We start from the raw sequence: 20,797 nt of genomic DNA on the forward strand, positions 1-20,797 counted from the left end.
ATAAAATCCGCGATGGAGTGAAGCCGCGAAAGGCGAAGCGCGATATAGCGAGGGATCACTGTAAACTATTTCATAAAAATATGAAATAAGAATAAATCAATGCACAATTACACAACACAGATCTACAAGTAATAAATAAAGTAGAGTTCTTATTTATTGATTTGTTTTCAATTTTCCAGTGATAAATTTGATCCTCAGATGGCCCAGAGTGCAGAAAAAAGAAAAAAAACTCCAGGGGAAAGATGCCATCCATCCATTATGCAACCCGCTATACCCTATCTATATGGTCATGGGGGTCTGCTGGAGGCAATCCCAGCCAACACAGGGCGCAAGGCAGGAAACAAACCCGGGGCAGGGCTCCAGCCCACCGCAGGGCACACATACACACACTAAGCACAATTTAGAATCGCCAATCCACCTTATCTGCATGTCTTTGGACTGTGGGAGGAAAATAGATCACCCAGAGGTAACCCACACAGACAGAACATGCAAACTCCACGCAGGGAGGACCCGGGAAGCGAACCCGGGTCTCCTAACTGCGAGGCAGCAGCACTACCCACTGCGCCATCATGCCGCCCGGGAAAGATGCCATTAAAAAAAAAATCTTCAGGGGTTAAAAGAACAAAAAAGCACACAACCTCCATTGGGCACTTTACCTAACATAAAATGTACTTAAGTAACTCCTTATTGTTTTTGATGCATCGTTCTATAAGATTCAATTCAGTAGATCTCATCAACAATCGACTTATGTTCCAACATCACAGTACTTTGATGAAGTGGTGGTGACATTTCAAACTGGAAAAGAAATCAGAGAAAAGCAGAGATTAATAATGATTGCCCATTCATGAAGAATGTGACATTTCTACACATACACAAACTATTAAACATCTAATGAAAAATACTACTACAAAAAAGCGAAATTAAATAGTGGGTTTTTAAAAGATTTTTAAAATGATCCACGGTGTTAACCTGGCGTCTCTCTATTAATAAAGTATTCCAGGTTTGTGGTGCATAGCAACAAAAGGTTGCCTCACCACTTCTTTTATACTTAGCTCTTGGAATAATAGGCAGACCATTATTAAGATATCTAAGGTTATGACTAGGAATGTAGTTGGATAAAATATAGGAAGGAGCAAGATTATTTAGAGCATTATATACCATTAATAGAATTTTAAGTCCATTTTAAAGGACACAATATAACAATGATAAAGCTACTCAGATGTGCTCAAGTTTTCGTTTTCAGGATAGGATTCTTGCTGCTGCATTTTTAACTATCTGCAAATGACTGATATTTTTCTTAGATTAATCAATTTCTCAGCATTTTGCATTGTTTTAAGAGGTCTATTGTTTGCAATACTCCTTCTGTAAATAACACAGTTCTAATAGTATACTGAATATATACTCGCGGATAAGTCGGGACTTGATTTTACAGGATAATTTCTGGTATTTTATAATGTCGGTCATATAAGTCAAATGTGGAAAACTCACGCTATTGGTACAAGGGATTATGATATGCTAACATCAACCTGAGAGAGAGACCACGGAGCACACTGCCTTTCTTTTCTATGTGGGTGTGGCAATGCACTCTCTCTATTGTTCCTACGTGACCACACGGTAATACTCAAACTATTCTGAAGCAACGTTTGCACTGATTTGTGTTTTTTGTATCTCATACCCTCATACACCTTTATCGTAAGAACATCCCTTATCTACGATGGAGCGTTCGATCAGAAGACAATAGGAAGCTGGTTTTAAATTAAACGTGGTTGAAGTAGCAAAAGAAATCGGTAACTGTGCTGCTGCAACAAAATTCGATGCATCTGAGAAACTGATGCAAGATTGGAAGAAAAAAAAAATTAAGTGTCGCATTTTTGAAAGGGCGTATAAGTCGGGGTCTGATTTTATGATCGATTTATCGGGCTTCAAGACCCGACTTATACGTGAGTATATATGGTATCTGATGTGCGATTTGAAGCTTAGGTCAGAAGCCATGACTACACATAAATTGCTTATTTCCACTTTGACTTTGAATGCTAAGGGATTGAGTTTATTTCTAAGTACCTCATTATTTCCATTTTTGGCAACAACTAAGATTTCTGTTTCTTGTATTCTGCTAGATAAAACTACTACTCATCCATTCAGAAATACAGGGTAGACATTGAATCAGAGGGTCTAGAGCTTCAGGGTCATCAGGTACCAGAGATAAGTAAAGCTGTTTGTCATCTGCATAGCCGTGGTAGTTCACCTTGCATTTTGATACAATCTGGCGTAACATTTTTTTTTTAATAATAATAATGCATTTTTTTTATTCATATGCGCCTTTCTAAACACTCAAGGACACTGAACAATAGATGAAACACACATTATAAACAAAACTAAAATACAAAATTTAAAATCAGACAGAGCAATTGTAACCAAAGAGAAAAAGCAGTCTTAAACAAATGAGTTTTAAGTTTAGATTTGAAAAGTGAAAACGATTCAATATTTCTAAGCTCAAATGGTAGTTAGAGCTGGGAAGCAGAGCAACTGAATGCTCTGCTCCCCATGGTGGTAAGATGGATGAAGGGGACAGTGAAATGGATGGAGGAAGAGGATCTAAGGGTGTGGGAGGGAATGGCAACATGGAGGTGGTCAGACAAATATGGAGGGGCAAGGTTGTGGATAGCCTTAAAAGTTAACAGAAGAATTGTAAATTGAATGCAGAACTTAACTGGAAGCCAGTGAAGATGCTACAAGATGGGAGTGATATGGTGAATAGAGGGGGTTCTAGTAATGATGCGGGCAGCTGAATTCTGTACCAGTTGAAGCTTATAAAGAGATTTGTGAGAAAGACCAAAAAAAATGGAATTCCAATAATCCAGATGAGAAGTGACAAGGCTATGAATGAGGATAGCAGTGGTGTGGGGAGTGAGGGAGGGGTGAATACGATTAATGTTACATAAGTGCAAATAGGCAGACCAGAAGATGTTATTGATGTGGGACTAAAAAGATAGAGTACTATCAAGGATGACACCCAGACTCTTAACCTGTGGGGAAGGGGAGACAAGAGAAATTATCAATAACAAATGAAAAATTATTAGTTTTGGATAATGTTGATATTGTACCAATGAGGAGAACCTCAGTTTTGTCACTATTTAATTTAAGAAAATTTGAAGAAAACCAGGATTTGATTTCTGCTATGCAATCAATAAGCGAGGAGGGTGGAAAGGAAAAAGTAGGTTTGCTAGTGAGGTAGAGCTGGGTGTCATCAGCATAACAGTGGAAGCTAATGTTATATTTACGAAAGATATTGCCGAGGGGAAGGAGGTAAATAATAAAAAGGATGGGCCCCAGAACAGAGCCCTGGGGTACACCTGAAGTAACAGTGGTGGGTTGGGATGTGAAAGTTTTAAGCTGAACAAACTGAGTGCGGCCTGAGAGGTAGGATCTGAACCAATCTAGTGGTGAGTGGGTAATGCCAATCGAAGATAATCTATTAAGAAGAGTAGTGTGACAAATAGTTTCAAAGGCTGCACTCAGATCAAGAAGGATGAGAATAGTGATTAAACCAGATTCAGCTGCCATAAGGAGGTTGTTAGGAATTTTGATAAGTGCCGTTTATGTACTATGGAGGAAGCGAAGACCAGACTGGAACTGTTCATAACAGGAGCATGTAGACTGAAAATAACAATAGCCCAATGATAATTCCATGCAGTACACAATATCATGGATTCCCAAATTACAATCACCACACCTAAATAGACTGAACCAGTTTAAGACACTACCAGAAAGACCCTCCCATGGTCTAAGGTGTTTGAGAATACTGTGGTCTATGGCATCAAATGCTGTGCTCATATTTAAGAGACCATTTATTTGACCTGTGTCAGCATTAACCAGCAGGTGATATACCACTTTACCCAGTGCAGTTTCTGTACCATGCTTTGGACTTAAAGCTGTCTGAAATTTGAATTATTTAAAATTTTTTATTCAAATAATCATTTAACTGCTGGAAAACTGCTTTTTCTATAATTATACTTGAAAAAAGTAGGTTAGAAATAAGTCTAAAGAGAAAGGAGTCTAGACTATGCTTCTCGAGCAGTGGTTTTACTACCACAGTCTTTAGATAATCTGAGAAACCCCCAGTATCTAATGAAAAGTTGGCTATGTCAAGTACACTATCAATGAGCACATTTGAGACATCTTTGAAAAAGCTTTTTGGGACTGGAACAAGGACATAAGTGGAATCTTGGAGCTGTTCGCGTAATTTTGGTGTTAACATGATGAAGATGAATGAAAACATTATGATGTAAATTGGTTGTTTTACAGATCTTAAGAATTACTGTATCTCATAATTTGTTTTTACAGATTTTGACTATGATTCGAAATCCCAAAGATGCTGCTGTTTCTTATTACCATTTCCTATACAACAATCCAGTTATGGGGTATAAATATACATGGGATGAATTCTTCTCTTTATTAATGGAGGGAAAAGGTGAGTCAATAAAAAGGAAGATTACCTCAGCCTTTTTTACAATGGAAAATATTGGATGTTTTTTTTTTCATTTTCACATATGTTGTATTATACTCTGTGGCACCCGGACGGGGTTCATGCCCGGCCGGGACGCCCAGGAGGACAGGAGGAGGGCTCATTCCTCCTCCAGAACGCGAGGGGGCGTCCGCCCTGGTTGTATTGGGGGCCACGGGTACAGAGCTTGGAAGCTCTACCCTGTAGGGGCCCGTGGCCACCGCCAGGGGGTGCCCTGATGCCTTGGGAACCCTGGACCCCAGCGCTTCCGCCACACCCAGAGGTGCTGGGGGGGAGAGAAGAAGGGACACCCGGAGTGCTTCCGGGTACACAGCCGACACTTCCGCCACACTGGGGAGTGCCGGTGGAAGATTGCCAGGGAGCACCTGGAGCACATCCGGGTGTGTATAAAAGGGGCCGCCTCCCTCCAGTCATTGACAAGAGTCGGGAGGAAGAAAGATGATGTCGGGAGGACGGCAAGGAGGCAGCCTGAAGAGAGAGAAGGCATTGTGTTGTGGCCAGGACTTTGGGGTCTTTGGGGTTTGTGAGCACGATATGGACTGTGTACATATTGTAAATAAACGTGTGTTGGGTGACATGAGCGTGTCTGCCTGTCTGTGTCCGAGCCAGTCTCCACAACTCTTTTTTAATAATTTTATGCTCAGTGTACATCCTTTGAAAATTCAGCTTATTATCAGTAGTTAAATTGGGTCTAATTGCAAATTAAACAAAAGGAAAGTCATTTCAGCACAACTGGATTTAATTAGCTTACTCCAACTTCTTCCTTAATAATAATAATAATAATAATACATTTTATTTATATAGTGCCTTTCCCACGCTCAGGCAAACTTAAAATCCATTTTGGTAGTAGAGGATTAACAGACTTCATAAATCCTAACCATATTTAAAATAAAAGTTTGGGGTGGAATAGAGAATGGCTGTCATCTTGCAACTTCATGCGGTTTCAGTAAAAAAAGAACCTGGTGCTAAAATCAGTATAGCACTCACAGCACATTCCGCAGTCCTTCTGTAGCCTCAGCCATTTTGATATTAATATATAAAGAAGGAGCTCTGCCAGTTTTTATTTTTGTTATGATTTACCAAAGACAGGAAGGCTAATACCAGGGAGGACTGTTCCAGACTCACAGAAGCCACTCTTAAATAGTTAATTTACAACAATTAGTGGAAATAATAAGGGAAAAAGAAAAATACACAAGCAGAATTAACTAATTAAAGAGGAACAATCTGAAAAAAGGAAACTAAAGAAATTAAAACAAAAAAATGATGTCAAAAAGAAAGGGTGTAAGTTTAAGCCAAATGTGATCTAAAAAAGTCCAAACCCAAAACCTAGGCCTAAAGAAAAATTCTCCAAAGATATAATACAAGCCACATATCAAAAGTCTTAAAGCCAATGCAAAAAATCATATTAATCTTAAGCAAACACCGCAATGAGGGCCAAAGAATGGCCAATTGGTATAGCAGCCTAAGCCAACTAATGCAACTTTTCATTCAAGTGACTGCTACACTTGGAAGGGGTGTTATTGTTGGTGCACATTATCCAAAATCAGGAAATTAAGGAAGTTAATGGTCTGGGGTCAAACAACAAGTAGAAAACAAAAAAGTCAATACAGTAAGAGGTAAGGAGAAAACGAAAAATACAAATAAAAATGTTAATAAGAACTGCATAGTCGGTCCTCTGTATACCAAAATCTCCGGATGCTCAAGCCCCTTATATAAAATGGCTTATATAGTATTTCCATATAACTTACGCACATTCCCCGTATACTTTAAATCATCTCTAGATTACTTATAATACCTAATACAATGTAAATGCTATGTAAGTAGTTGTTAAACTGTGTTGTTTAGGGAATAATGACTTTGGCAAGTGACATGTTACTTTTTAAAAGATCTAAAATATTAATTTCTTGTTCAGCGATAGCACTTAATGCTTGCTACTAGCTTTTAAGAGATTGCTTTAACTACTTAACTGATTTACAATGGAAGCAAAGAGTGTACACAATGTGGCATCAAGTGTTTCACAGTGCCTAACAGCCGGGATTGTTAACCGAACAACTTTCTTAAAGCAATGCAGGGCAGTGCTTGCCGCTGAGCGTGCATGTTATCAATAATAACTTTGGTACATAATTTACAGTGTACTTATACCTATAGGCAGTCTGTGTGTGTCAAGGCCATTTCTAGCTTGGACAGCTTTTGCATGCGTACAGTATGTAAATATAAATAACCTTATAGTTTAAAGCTGGTGCCCTGGCAAGGTGTCTGCAGGTTGATGGACAGACTCACTTTGTTTGGCCTGGGAGGTGGGGAGCAATGGTTTAAAGAAGTCTGATTTTCGTTTAATTTTTAATTTTGTTATTGTTTAGTCTTCTTGCTTCAAGTGTCTTTATTTCCAGAATATGTGTGTATGTCTTTTGTGTTTTGTTTAATAGTGGCAGTACTACAGAAAGTGTAAAGACAGAAACCGTTTCCTATCTTGGTGATTGGTAGCCCTCAGAGGTAGGATAGGTAAACAATAAAGAGCTATCCTTTTATAAAGGTGGCAACTGCTGGGGTCGATCTACAGAGCAGAAAAGGGTTTGAGCAGAGCCAGCCAACTGAAGAGCAGTATGGTGGCTCAGCAATATAGGAGTTGTAAGTTTATTCCAATGAGCTATTTTTAACTGCTATGGTGGTAGGGTATGTCTACAGATCACTTCATTTGTGTTGATTCACCATTGTGTTTGGTGCATGACAAATTCAAGTTTTCCTTTGCAGAACTTCCTGGATTTCTTTTTTTCTAATATTTTTGATCCACAGTTGGTTGAATCTGCAGATACGTAACTCACAGGTGCTGAGGTCCGACTGTATTGCCTAGTTTGACTTTGGCACATCTGAAAGTAAAATTAAAGAAATGGACTGGCAGATGATAAAGAAAACAATGTAAGGAAAGGTGGAAACTGAAGTTACAAAGGCAATGAACTGAAATATCAAAAGTCTACAATTGAAACCAGAAAGCTTAATCAAGAAATGTGTAAAGTCCTAACTTGCTACTTGACTTATTTCTAGCTAAGCATTTGGAAAATACACTCCAAATAACCGAACACTAAAAAAGACACCATGACATCTTAGACAGTGTCTGTGCACCAATGTCATTTGTCGTGACAGGCAATAGGAACTAATGAGTTAGTTATGAGCACAGTGACACTGTTATGAACTATAGAGATCATAAGGACAAAGAATCCTGAACATACTCAACATGCCCAATAGAATGGGAAACACCAACAGACCTCAGCTAGTAATCAAGAGAGCAACAAAGAATCTTTATAAATAAAAATGAGTTATTTGTAATCATGGAAGCCTCAAAGAGCACAAAAAACACAGAAGGTAATCCCAAATGTGAGCAAAGTCCCAATATGAAAAACAACGAATAGTTAAAAGGCATAGTGAAAGTCCACAAAATTCAACAAATTTCAATAATCAAAAAAGAGCAATAGATACTGGAGAACTTGCTACCACCATGAGTGGATATTCAATGAACCAAAAGAGACTGTAGGTTTTCCTTAGTTTTTATAAGCTGAGGGCAGTCCACCCACAATGCACAATAATCATAACCAAAGATACTTAGCCAGATAGAAACAAAAACATACACTGTTAACATAAATCCCTTTCTGAAAAAAGAACAGATGCAAGTTGGCAAAAGGGGACATAGACCACAAAATACACAAAAAGACAAGATCAGGATCTCACTAGTCTGCCTCAAAACAGGCCTCACCCTAGAAACCCTTACCCTAAATTCTAGGATCAAAATGGAGAACTGGCTTTAAAAGTGCAAAAACACTTCTAACTTTCCTAAATACACAAAAATGCCCTTCAAAGAAAAGGGAAGTGTAAAACCTCTGGCTAAATAGGTCAAAGGGAAACAAAAAATCTTTTCAAATAAGGAATATTGTATGCCTGGTGACTTTAGTTGCATAAAGCTACAGCAGGGTTTAAGTAGACACATGGCAAAAATGATTGTAGTCAGGTATAAAGACAAGAAAGATGTTTGCCCCCTAAGCAATGTTCACATTTGCTGCACAACGCAGCAGCTATTGCTTGTATCAGGGTAAATGTGGAAGCCTTACACTGTGGAAACCTAAAATAACAAGTGTGGATGAGACACTGACATTCCACCCTATTATGCTCAAGCAACAGGAAAAATATTATAAGAAAAGTGTGCAAAGAAAGAAAAACGCTTCGACTGCCCTGATTGTGACATCGGGTTGGGTGTTGGTGATAAATTCAAAACTTTCTACAACAAGGACATCTACTAAATCTGCATCAGTACATCAGTGAACACAAGACATAGCTTTCCTAATGTATTTATGTTGACATTTTGATACGTATATCTTTCTGTTACACATAATAACATTTTATCTTGTTGAAAATATATCAATATTTTTAACTTGTGTTTCTGGGGATAAACATAATGCAATGGAGGCTACATAAAATAAAATAGGCAAAAATTTACAATAACAAAAACATTTGAAAAGTAATAATTAAAAAATAATAGATACAAAAAATAAAAGGAAAGTAAACTGCGGCTGAAACATAACAGGTTAAAACTGGCAGTCTGATTCCAGCTATTTTCCACTTCATACAAGAATGTGAATCCATTGATTAAAATAATAAAAGGTTGTTTTGTGATCAAAGCCACACTTGTATTTGCTTTGTTATTTTTTTCATTGGGCGGCACGGTGGTGCAGTGGGTAGCGCTGCTGCCTCGCAGTTGGGAGACCTGGGGACCTGGGTTCGCTTCCCGGGTCTTCCCTGCATGGAGTTTACATGTTCTCCCCGTGTCTGTGTGGGTTTCCTCCCACAGTCCAAAGACATGCAGGTTAGGTGGATTGGCGATTCTAAATTGGCCTTGGTGTGTTTGTGTGTGTCCAGCGGTGGGTTGGCACCCTGGCCGGGATTGGTTCCTGCCTTGTGCCCTGTGTTGGCTGGGATTGGCTCCAGCAGACCCCCGTGACCCTGTGTTCGGATTCAGCAGGATGGATGGATGGATTTTTTTCATTCTTTTATGTATTATTTTTCTCTCCACCCTTCAATGGATCACAATTCAATTTTTCAGCTGTTTTATTTTGTGTCTATATACTCTGTCATTATAAACTAATATGGCCTAGCCCTGTTAGACATTGTTATCAGTCCAAAATGTAACAGGTCCTTGCATTTCATTCATGGTTGAATATTACTAATAGTGAAGAGCACAAGATATCAATATATTAAAAACACTTTCAGAAAATGAAAGGAAAAAAGTATTCAATGCCTGAACTAACAACATTTTATTTATATAGCACATTTTCATAAAAAACAATGCTGCTCAAAGTGTTTTACAAGATGTCAAACAGAAAAGTACAAGAAAAGAAAAAACAAATAAGGAAATAAAATTAAAAAATAAGTAACATAGAAAGATAAAAAACAAATGAATCTAAACAATCTTTAAAACAGAATACATATCTAGTATAAGAGTAGCATCCATATACAGTATATTGTACAGTGTCATGATGTAAGTCTCTAAGGATGAGTCTGTGTGATAAGGTCAGATAAGGACAGAAAAAAATAGAAAATCTCCACTTAAGCTGGAGAAAAAAAACTAAATCTGCAGGGGTTCCAAAGACAAAAGACCACCCAGTCCCCACTGGGCATTCTAACAAACATAAATGGTCATAAATCGTCCTTCTTTGTTTTCATGCTTCAAATGAAAGCATTTGATGAAGTTGGCCTCATGGACAGCTGGGAGACGTGCCATCATTGCATCATCTCAGGGGGCTTCATGGTGCCTTGATCAGGTTGTGGTGGCACAGATTGCCATGAAACCAATGTTTTGTCTCTTGCAGAAGCCGCTCATCCAGGTGTTCAAGGATAGAAGTTGACTGTAAGCTTCATCCGACCTTCTAACCAAGGGCAAAGGACCTGAGATGATAATTCTCTCAGCTGGGGTCCTATAATTCATGGCTTGAATTAATGCTGTGAAATCCATTTTTACAACCTTCGACTGTCTATATTGAATGTTGTTTATACCCTCATGTAGTATGATGGTCCCAACAGCCATGTTCTTGTGCTTGATGACTGTCGGCGTAATATTGTGTACTAGAGCACCAGAAAAACAGAAAAAAAAAAGTTTTATGTTTAGGGCATGAAATACTGAGGTGGCATACAACTGAATCCCCAACAACAAATACATCACCAAAATCTGCCGACACAGTGGGGGAGTGGAGAGGGTCAAAGCGGTTATCAATGGTGATGCTTGCCTGAGACAACGGAGGTGATCTAGACTTGAGGCCCTGCCTGCATTGCAGAAACCACCAGATTCCATCATCATCTCAAATATTACTGGGGGTAAAACTCATTTGGTCCAGTGTGCAAGTAGCATGCAATGGGGTTGATGTTGCTGAGTCAAGTAGAGCTGTGTTGATCTCAGCTGTCGAGGAGGTCTCTTTTAGCAGGTGAGTTTTCTGTTCCCTGTGGTGCGTCTGTCTAGCAAGAGGTTGCTGAATCTGACTTTCAAGGATCTGGAGTTTGTCGACCCCTGGCTCACAGTCTGCCATCTTCCACTTCCACTTCACATCCTATGAGAGAAAGAGGCTCCCTTTAAAAGGTTCCCTTAAAATACACAAAATGAATCTACACCTTCTTTCCTGAAATATCACTTTAAATTTAACTTGCTTGTTTGGAAAATTTACAAGGCATTCCATCCAGCCTATCAGCAAGAAGGAATAGCCTTAATGAACACAATTTCAATATGGCTTTCCTTAACATCTTCCCATGTTCTTATGAGTTGTATGCACTCAGCATAGAAGCCTTTCTGAAATGTTGTATTGGAAGTAAATTGTCAGTTAAGCTTAGCTTGATTGCGAATTGTAGTTGAAAACAATAAAACTAATGCTGTTATTCAAACAATTGTGTTGTTTATGGATATTAGTAAAGTTTAATTATATCAGTAAAGCACATACTTCCTGAACATTTCTACAATTTTGCAGAACAAAGCAAATTCAGCAGGGTTCGCTCATCACTACTAACAAACTGAATCCTTCAAGTAGTACATTACAGACTGTAGTACATTAGTACATAACTGAGAACTTCCATTACATAATAGCTTATATGGGATAAAAGAGTCTTCTACTAACTACGTAACTATCTGCAATTAAAATTTTAGTCTAAGTAAATGCTTATGTCAGTTTTAACATTAACTTTTTAAGATTGGCTATTACAGTAAGCAAAGCTTAAAAGTCTATATGGCACACATTTGTGGAAATTTGTTTATGTTTATGTTGGTAAAATTATTACTTAGTTCTTGGTTACTGCTTGTAACTATTAAAAATAATTTATGCTACTTACTTATTATTGGTTAATATCATTATGTTCACAAGAATAGCTTTGCATTATAAGCCAATACTTCAACCAGTATTAGTATTGTGTGTATTTTTAATTTTTCTGGCTCATTATTGTATTTTCAGTTGCCTTCGGCTCCTACTTTGACTACATATTGGCTTGGAACAAGAAGATCAATGATGAAAATGTACACATTGTAATATATGAAGAGCTGAAAAAAGTAAGCACTTTTCCATTTTATTTGTTATTTTATTGCCTGAAGAAAAAGGATACAATTTGTTGTTAATTTATGGAAAACGTTTAAACACCTTAGAACCTTAAAAGGATGGCACAAAGGTTAATGCTGCTACTTCATAGATGCAGCATCCTTGTTTCAAATCCTGCATATTCTCTTTGTATCCGTGTCAGTTTTCCTCCCATTTCTGTAAGACTTCCATGTTAGATAAATAAGGAGTCCTAAATTATCCTCATGAGGATAAGTGGGTCCTTAGAAGGACTGGCAGACCAGATAGATTTAGTTCCTACCTCTTGTTCAATGCTACTGGGCCATGGTTTTGAGATTGTTTGTTATAAACTGAAAAAGTATTTCATTGCAAATCAAGTTGTTTTTGGGCAGATCAGTTATAAATGCAATATTTTTTTTTTAATTTATTTCCAGAACATGTCAGAAGAAGTGAAGAAAATTGCCAAGTTCTTCAATTTCACACTTACTGAAGAGCAGATTCAGTCAATCTGCAGTAAGAGTACATTTAAATCAATGAAGGAAAACTCTATAACTACTCATGGTAAATTTGGCAGAGTTATATTCAGGAAAGGTAAGAAACATTTTCTTTAACTCTTTATTTTTTTTTAATATTTGCTAAGTGTGGCATTTCTTAATACTGCTTTTAAAAACCTCCGAGAACCCAAACTGGATATCCACCCCACCATATCTCTGTGAGTTTTCTCCAGGAATTCCAGTTTACTCCACATCCCAGACTTGTGCTGTGTTTAAATTATAACCTTTATGTTGACCTAATGTGAAGTGTGTCGTGTGTGGTGGTCCTTGCTGTGGATTCACTGCTACCCAAAAAAAGTGTCCAGCACTGTGCAAAGCTAAACTGTAAATTGCAAAAAGTAGGCTTACAAAATAGATGACTGAAAAAATGTCTGCTTACTGCTCTTTGCCTGCATTCAAGCTGCGTAACCATCAGAGTGATTAAAAAATGCAATTTATACGTAATATATTCCAAAAAGTTATATTTACAACAAGCCTTATAAAGCAAGTTCATGGAACTCAGACTGTTCTATATTGATTAAAAAGATCTAATACAAATATTAAACTTCACTGAACCCAACAGCAACTTTTATAAACAGTTAGAAAAGATTTGTTGATGAAAGAAAAATGTGAATCAACACACAAAGAGTAGTATAAAACTATTGCTTTTGTTGGCAAGTCTTTGAAGTGGGTAGTGTGTAGATAAATTAAGACTGAAAGCTGGAGTGTTTGTCACCTATCACTTTATTATGTATATTATGTGACAGTCATTTATGTCTTTTAATTTGTTTTTGTTTTTTGACCACTGCATTTTTTTAAATTAGATTTTATTGTTAAGCTATAACAAGAACATGTCACATAAACGTTTTGTCATATAGGTTTCAGAAAAGCATTATAAATTGATAAGAGGGGAACCATTATACACACATATACACCCACAAAAAGGGAATGTAAATACTGACAAACAATTCTAAAACATATGTAAAACATACCTGGGCTTTGAATATGGCAGAGCTGGCAATGAGGATCACTGAGCAGGCCCACTGCATAGCATTTGGAAGAGGTGACATAGGAGCAGGGCACATGTTTAAGCTGTATATGATGATGATTAGGATTTTTAGAAGTCAGGACGATATTCTTGAATACTGAATTCCTTGAAACATGGGGTGTAAAGGGAAGCTCTGCATTGCAACATTTAAAGAGCAGATTGATCTTAAATTAAGAGTGGCATTTATGCTTTTGAGTCTATACTAACACTTCACACTAAGACCAGCTTCATGTCTTTGTCTTTATTCTTGGTGTTCAAAGATGCTAAGAGGGTGTTTACCAATAACATTATATATACCTATATATATATATATATTTTACGTTTATTTACAATGTGTACAACACAATAGTGCACCCGACCCAGGGCCGAAGCACCAATCACCCCTTTAAGTCCTGGCCACAACACAATGCCTTTCACAGCCTCTGGTTCGCCTCCACTCCTCTCCACCAAGCTTTGTTCTCTTCTACCCGACTCTTGCCCCTGACTGGAGGGAGGCGGCCCCTTTTATTCACCCCGGAAGGGCTCCAGGTGTATCCTAAGGGGCTCTGTAGCCACACCCCTGTGTGGCGGAAGCTCTGACGGTACATCCGGAAGTCCTCCAGGTGTCCACAATCCTCTTCCCCCCAGTACTTCCGGGTGTGGCGGAAGTACTGAGGTCCATGGCTCCCAAGGCATCGGGGCGCCCCCTGGCGGTGACCACGGGCCCCTACAGGGTTGAGCTTCCATGCTCTGTACCTGTGGCCCCCAAAGCAACCAGGGCGGACACCCCCTCATGTTCTGGAGGAGGCATGAGCCCTCCTCCGGTCCTCCTGGGCATCCCATCCAGGTAGGAACCCCAGCCGGGTGCCACTATATATATATATATATATATATATATGTATATATATAATGTAATAAATCAAGGACACAATTATCATCAAAATTTACCCATCACGTACCGTTTCAGAGTTTTGTCATGATTTTTTCTTATATTTGTATCCAAACATTTTTGTTCCTGTAAGTGACTTATCAACAACAGTTTGTGCAGCCTGGGCATGTCCAGGCATGGAATCAGGCCAGGTTGGAAGCTGTTCTGTGGAAGTTGACATCCTGGGCAGGTCTGAACAAGCTTGACGCTGTCTCAGCATGCTATAAAGGTGGCTTGCATTCACCGATCCTGCTCATTTGGTTTATATAGACAGTCAATGTGTATGTATAGTATCAGTATAGTAAAGTATAGTATCTGCAGCAATATAACAGGTAAGTAAGCTTGATGCAATAGACATTTTTGTGTCGGGCGATATGTCTTGTCAATGTCGTAACAGCCGCGATACATTCTGCTATATCTGTGGCAAATATACACTTGCACCTCAGAGATGCTGGATGACTGCTCCTGTGAAGAAAGCTTATCATCTGTATTTCGGCTGCAAAATTGGTGATCAAGACAAGGAATGGGCACCTCACATTTGCTGTGCGACATGTGCTGTCAGTCTGAGAGCATAGCTCAGAGGCACTCGAAAGACAATGCCTTTTGCTGTTCCGATGATATGGCGAGAACAGAAAGACCATGTGATGGACTGTTACTTCTGTTTGACTAATGTGTCTGGTTTCTATGCCAAAAACGAAAAAGTCAATTGAATATCCTAATCTGCCTTCAGCAATGAGACCCGTGCCACATGACGACAGTCTTCCAATTCTGAAACTGTTGCTCTGTTACTAGGACTGCAGCACAACCGTCTGATAGACCATCTGCAGCATCTTATTGCAGATGTTGAAGGACGCCAGTCTTCTAAGGAAGTATAGCCAGCTCTGTCCTCTCTTGCACAGAGAATCAGTATTGGCAGTCCAGTCCAATTTATGATCCAGCTGCACTCCCAGGTATTTATAGGTCTGCACCCTCTGCACACAGTCATCTCTGATGATCACAGGGTCCAAGATGGGCCTGGGCCTCCTAAAATCCACCACCAGCCACTTGGTTTTGCTGGTGTTCAGGTGTAGGTGGTTTGAGTCGCACCATTTAACAAAGTCCTTGATGAGGTTCCTATACTCCTCCTCCTGCCCACTCCTGATGCAGCCCACGATAGCAGTGTCGTCAGCGAACTTTTGCACGTGGCAGGACTCAAAGAGTTATATTGGAAGTCTGATGTATATAGGCTGAACAGGACCGTAGAAAGTCCAGTCCCCTGCGGCGCTCCTGTGTTGCTGACCACAATGTCAGACCTGCAGTTGCCAAGACGCACATACCGAGGTCTGTTTGTAAGTTAGTCCACAATCCATGCCACTAGGTATGAATCTACTCCCATCTCTGTCAGCTTGTCCCTAAGGAGCAGAGGTTGGATTGTGTTGAAGGCGCTAGTGAAGTCTAGAAACATAATTTTTACAGCACCACTGCCTCTGTCCAAGTGGGAGAGGGATCGGTGTAGCATGTAGATGATGGCATCCTCCGCTCCCACCTTCTCCTGGTATGCGAACTGCAGAGGGTCGAGGGCGTGTTGGACCTGTGGCCTCAGGTGGTGAAGCAGCAGCCTCTCCATGGTCTTCATCACATGTGACGTCAGAGCGACAGGCCGGAAGTTGTTCAGTTTACTAGGACGTGATACCTTTGGGACTGGGGTGATGCAAGATGTTTTCCAAAGTCTCGGGACTCTCCTCTGTTTCAGGCTCAGGTTGAAGATGCGCTGTAGTGGACTCCCCAGTTCCGACGCACAGATCTTCAGCAGTCGTGGTGATACTCCATCTGGTCCCGCTGCTTTGCTGGCACGAAGTCTCTTCAGCTCTCTGCTCACCTGCGCTGCTGTAATTGTGGGTGGGGATGCCTCTCCTATGCTGGTATCAGCAGAAGGATGGGTGGAGGGTGCAGTACTCCAAGGTGAGACTGGGTTAGGGTGGTCAAACCTGTTAAAGAAGTTGTTCATTTGGTTTGCTCTCTTCACGTCTCTCTCGATGGTGGCACCCCGCTTCTAGCTGCAGCCAGTGATGATCTTCATCCCATCCCACGCTTCCTTCATGCTGTTATTCTGCAACTTCTGCTCCAGCTTTCTCCTGTACTGCTCCTTCACCGCCCTGAGCTGGACTCTGAGTTCCTTCTGCACGCACTTGAACTCATGCTGATCACCGCCATTAAAAGCCCTTTTCTTCTGGTTCAAAAGGCCCTTGATGTCACTTGTAATCCATGGCTTGTTGTTAGCATAGCAGCGTACAGTTCTTACTGGAACTACAATGTCCATACAGAAGTTGATGTAGTCAGTAGTGCAGTCAACAGCCTCCTCAATGTTCTCACTATGTGATCCCTGCAGGATATCCCAGTCTGTAGTTCCAAAGCAGTCTCTCAGTGCCTGCTCTGCCTCAGGGGACCACTTCCTGAATGTGACTAAATACTTAATTGTCACTAAACATGTAAATGTCTATGTCTCAGAGTTTCCACGTGATGCAGTAAAACCAAAACTATATTTGTGCATACCCAGTAGGTACCTGTCACAATCAGCAAAAACGTTTCAGGAAGCAAGGCTTTTCAAAAAATTGTTGTACAGTGTAACTCGCTAGTCCTAAGAAGGCTTGCACTTGCTTCTTGACTATCGGACAGGGCCATTCGAGGATGTCTCTAATTTTGGAACACTGTGGCCTCACCATTCCCCCACTTAGCAGGTAGCCCAAATATTTGGCTTTGTTCAAGCTGAAAAAACACTGGGGGTTGATATGAAGCCCGGCCTTCGCTAGTGTCAAAAGAACAGCGTATACCTGCAATACATGTTCGTCCCAGGTGCTGGAAAAAATGACTACATCATCAAGGTAGGTGGCACAATATGACTCATGGGGCTGTAGCACTCTATCTACCAGATACTGGAAAGTTGCTGGCGCCCCGTGCAGCCCAAATGGGAGGACCTTGTATTGCTGAAAGCTGTTTTTTTTCTTGCCGATGCCATTAAGGGAATTTGCCAGTATCCCTTTGTCATGTCAAGAGTAGTCAGATAACGGGCCATTCCCAGCCTCTCAAGGAGTTCATCTACTCGGGGCATAGGGTAGGCATCGAAGTTTGAGACCTGATTGAGACGCCTAAAGCCATTACAGAATCTTCATGAGCCGTCCATCTTAGATATGAGGACGATAGGACTGGACTAGGGGCTATGGCTTTCTTCGATGATGTCCATGTCCAACATTCGTTGTACCTCTAGCTCCACCTCGGCACGTTTCACCTCCGGGAGGCAATAGGGTCGTTCCCTGACTACCACCCCCGGGTCTGTCACGATGTCGTGCTGAATCAGCGAGGTCCAGCCTGGTGCTTCACTGACCACTTCCAGGACAGGCCGGATTGCACCTTCGAGCTCCTGTCGCTGGTGGGCAGTCATTTTGTGACTGAGGTTAAGGTTGGTTTTCTCTGAGAAAAGGGAGAGGGACAGTCTGCAGAGATTTGTTCTTTTAGAAGGGGTGGAATTTTCTCTAGCCTATCGCATAACTGCACAATATGTTGTAGGATGTTGGTGGAGGGAAGTGCCTCCCCTTCCCAACCTTCTTTTAACACATCCAAAATGCCCCGGGGCTGGCGTCCACACAGGACTTCAAAGGTGGAAAACCCAGTGGAGGCCTGTGGCACCTCCCGTAAGCAAAAAGCACCAAGGGTAAAAGCTGGTCCCAGTTCTTACCATCCACGTTGACTACCTTGCGGAGCATCTGCTTCAGGGTCTGGTTGAAACGCTCCACCAAGCCATTTGTCTGGGGGTGGTACACCGACGTCCTGAGATGCTTAATGCGGAATAACTTGGCAACTTCCCTGAACGTATCCGAAGTAAAGGACGTACCTTGGTCCGTAAGGACTTCTTTAAGTATGCCCACTCGGGAGAAAAGGCCTACTAGTTCCCGTGCAATATTTTTTGAATTGGCAGCTCGCAGGGGAACCGCTTCAAGATATCGAGTTGCATAGTCGACCATCACCAGTATATATTTATGGCCTCGTGTCAAAGACTCCAGGGGTCCTACCAGATCGACACCTGTCCTTTCAAATGGCACGTCTATGAGGGGAATTGGGACGAGAGGAGCGCGATCCCTCCGGGGAATCTGACGTAGCTGACAGACTGGGCAAGACTGACAGAAACATCAGACCTCCTTGTTGATCCCAGGCCAGTAAAACCAGAGCTTCAGTCTCTCCCGAGGTGGGCGCCTAAGAGGTGGGCACTTGCTAGTTCACACACTTGCCGCCGGTAGGTCCGTGGGACTAACAACAACTTCTGCACCTAGCTTTCGTGTTCCTCAACTCGATATAACAATTCATTATCTAATACAAAGTGGGGTCCTGGTGGAGTGGAATCAGCTAACGATATGTCGTTCGCGGAAACGATTGCATTCCGGGCAAATTTCAGGGAATCATTGTTCCACTGTTCTCTTTTAAAGGACGCCGGTGTGGACCGAAATTGATACTCCACGCTGGCGAGTGGATCGAGGTTAGTCTTGTCTTGACCCAGAACCTCCTCTGGTTGTACTTCTGGGGCGAGGTCTGTAGTCGAAAAGGGTTCCCCCGAAACATCCATGTCATCACTAGTCGCCGAAGAGCACGGCGTGGGAGCAGCTGGGAGGGACCCTTGCCTTTCCACAATTAGACCCAACTTGGGCTTTGGAGTGGTAACAGTTTTACCGCGGTTACTTTCTGACCAGTCTTGTCCCAGTATAACCGGGAAGGGGGGTTCAGGTAACACAGCGACAAACATCTCTCTAGGCTCCCCTTCCCAGGATATGAAGCACTTTGCAGACCTGTACGACCTGGTCTCCCCATGTACACAAGTGACTCTTGTGTTTGGAGCTCTCCACTGTCGCGGTAAAATGTAACGGCGAGCAACAATGGTAATGTTACTCCTGGAATCGAATCACACCACCACTGAGTGCCCATTTATTAATACCACTCCCGTATTGTTGACCGCCAGAGGATTAGACAGAGCACAGTACCACTCACCCTTGGCCCAGCGGCAGTCCATAGGTTCCAGGTTGAGGGGACAGGAGTTGATGATATGCCCCACCTCGCCACACTTGAAACAGTGTGGCGGGGTGGGCACCATGTACCTCGGTTTAGCCAGAGCCTCTGGAGCACGGTGGGTGGGTTCCGGGGTGGCCACACGTCCCTGTTGGACCCCGCAAGTCGGCTTCTCAGACTCCCCAAGTTGGTACACCGCCAGTTGTCGCTCGAGCACCTCCAAAAGGCCGTTCATATCCTTAAACGGATGTATCCAAACCTGCTGGGCGAGGTAGTCCGGCATGGCCTATATGAACACCTCGCAGTCAACCTGCTCGACCACCTGTCGAGTCTGGTTGACGTCTGGTCGTAGCCAGCGTCTGATCTTGCTCCAGAACTCGAAGGCCTGGGCTCTAGCTGGGCCGCTGGGGTGAAATTTCCAGTGCCGCCATTCCCTCGCCTGCTGGCTGGGGGTTACGCCGTAGCATTTGTAGATCTCAGCCTTAAGGAGGTCATATTGGGCGGCTTCCTCCTTGGGAAGATTGTGATAGGCCCGCTGCGCTAGGCCCTTCAAGTACGGTGCCAGAATGGAAGCCCACTCTGCCCACGGCCACTGGTTGTGGGTGGCCATCCTCTCAAAGATCGAGAGGTACAACTCAATATCATCTGCCTCCAAGAGTGGAATGATAGGAGAAGGAGGGGGTTGTGCGGGCTCTGGCTTTACCGTCTCTGCCGCTGCCAGCCGTCTCTTCGCTTCGGCAAGCTCCACCTTCGTGGCCACCTGGTCCACATTGAGCGCTTGGAGCTCATTGGCTGTAGTGACTAGGACACTGTTTAGATCCTGCCCTTCTGACATCTTTTCCGGGTCTCACAATCCTGCTGACTACACCACTGTAATAAATCAAGGATACAATTATCAAGGTTTGGGGTTTTTCAGCCCCGTATACTTCAAAATAAACCAGGTGAAATATTTCAAAAAAATCATAAGACAAAGAAGGATGGGTGGACAGACAATTTAAAGAGGCGGACCGGAAATTAGGAACGTGGAATGCTGGGAAGGCGTGGTGGTGGATGGGTAGTGGACGTCATCAGTGGGGGACCAGAGGAATGAAAGGAACCCGGAAGTGTTTTTCTTTTGGATGTCCGGGAAGGTTTATGTCGGCGGCACTTCGTCTTTTCTATGGGAAGAGAGAGAGAGAG

General features: G+C 41.8%; 1 protein-coding gene across 3 annotated transcripts in view; it reads left to right on the forward strand.

The window, feature by feature from the left end:
• The window catches only part of LOC114648297 (sulfotransferase 6B1-like), a 145,056-nt gene that overhangs the window by 114,106 nt on the left and 10,153 nt on the right, over positions 1-20,797 (forward strand). The window contains exon 7 of one of the 3 annotated variants that reach the window (XM_051925613.1): positions 12,676-12,690. The exons of the other annotated variants lie outside the window; for them this stretch is intronic. Coding sequence (XP_051781573.1) covers positions 12,676-12,690 — 15 coding nt within the window. The remainder of the gene's footprint in view (positions 1-12,675; positions 12,691-20,797) is intronic. 3 annotated transcript variants of the gene reach the window in all.

Source organism: Erpetoichthys calabaricus, chromosome 3 (genome assembly GCF_900747795.2).
Source record: "Erpetoichthys calabaricus chromosome 3, fErpCal1.3, whole genome shotgun sequence".
NCBI lineage: Eukaryota > Metazoa > Chordata > Cladistia > Polypteriformes > Polypteridae > Erpetoichthys > Erpetoichthys calabaricus.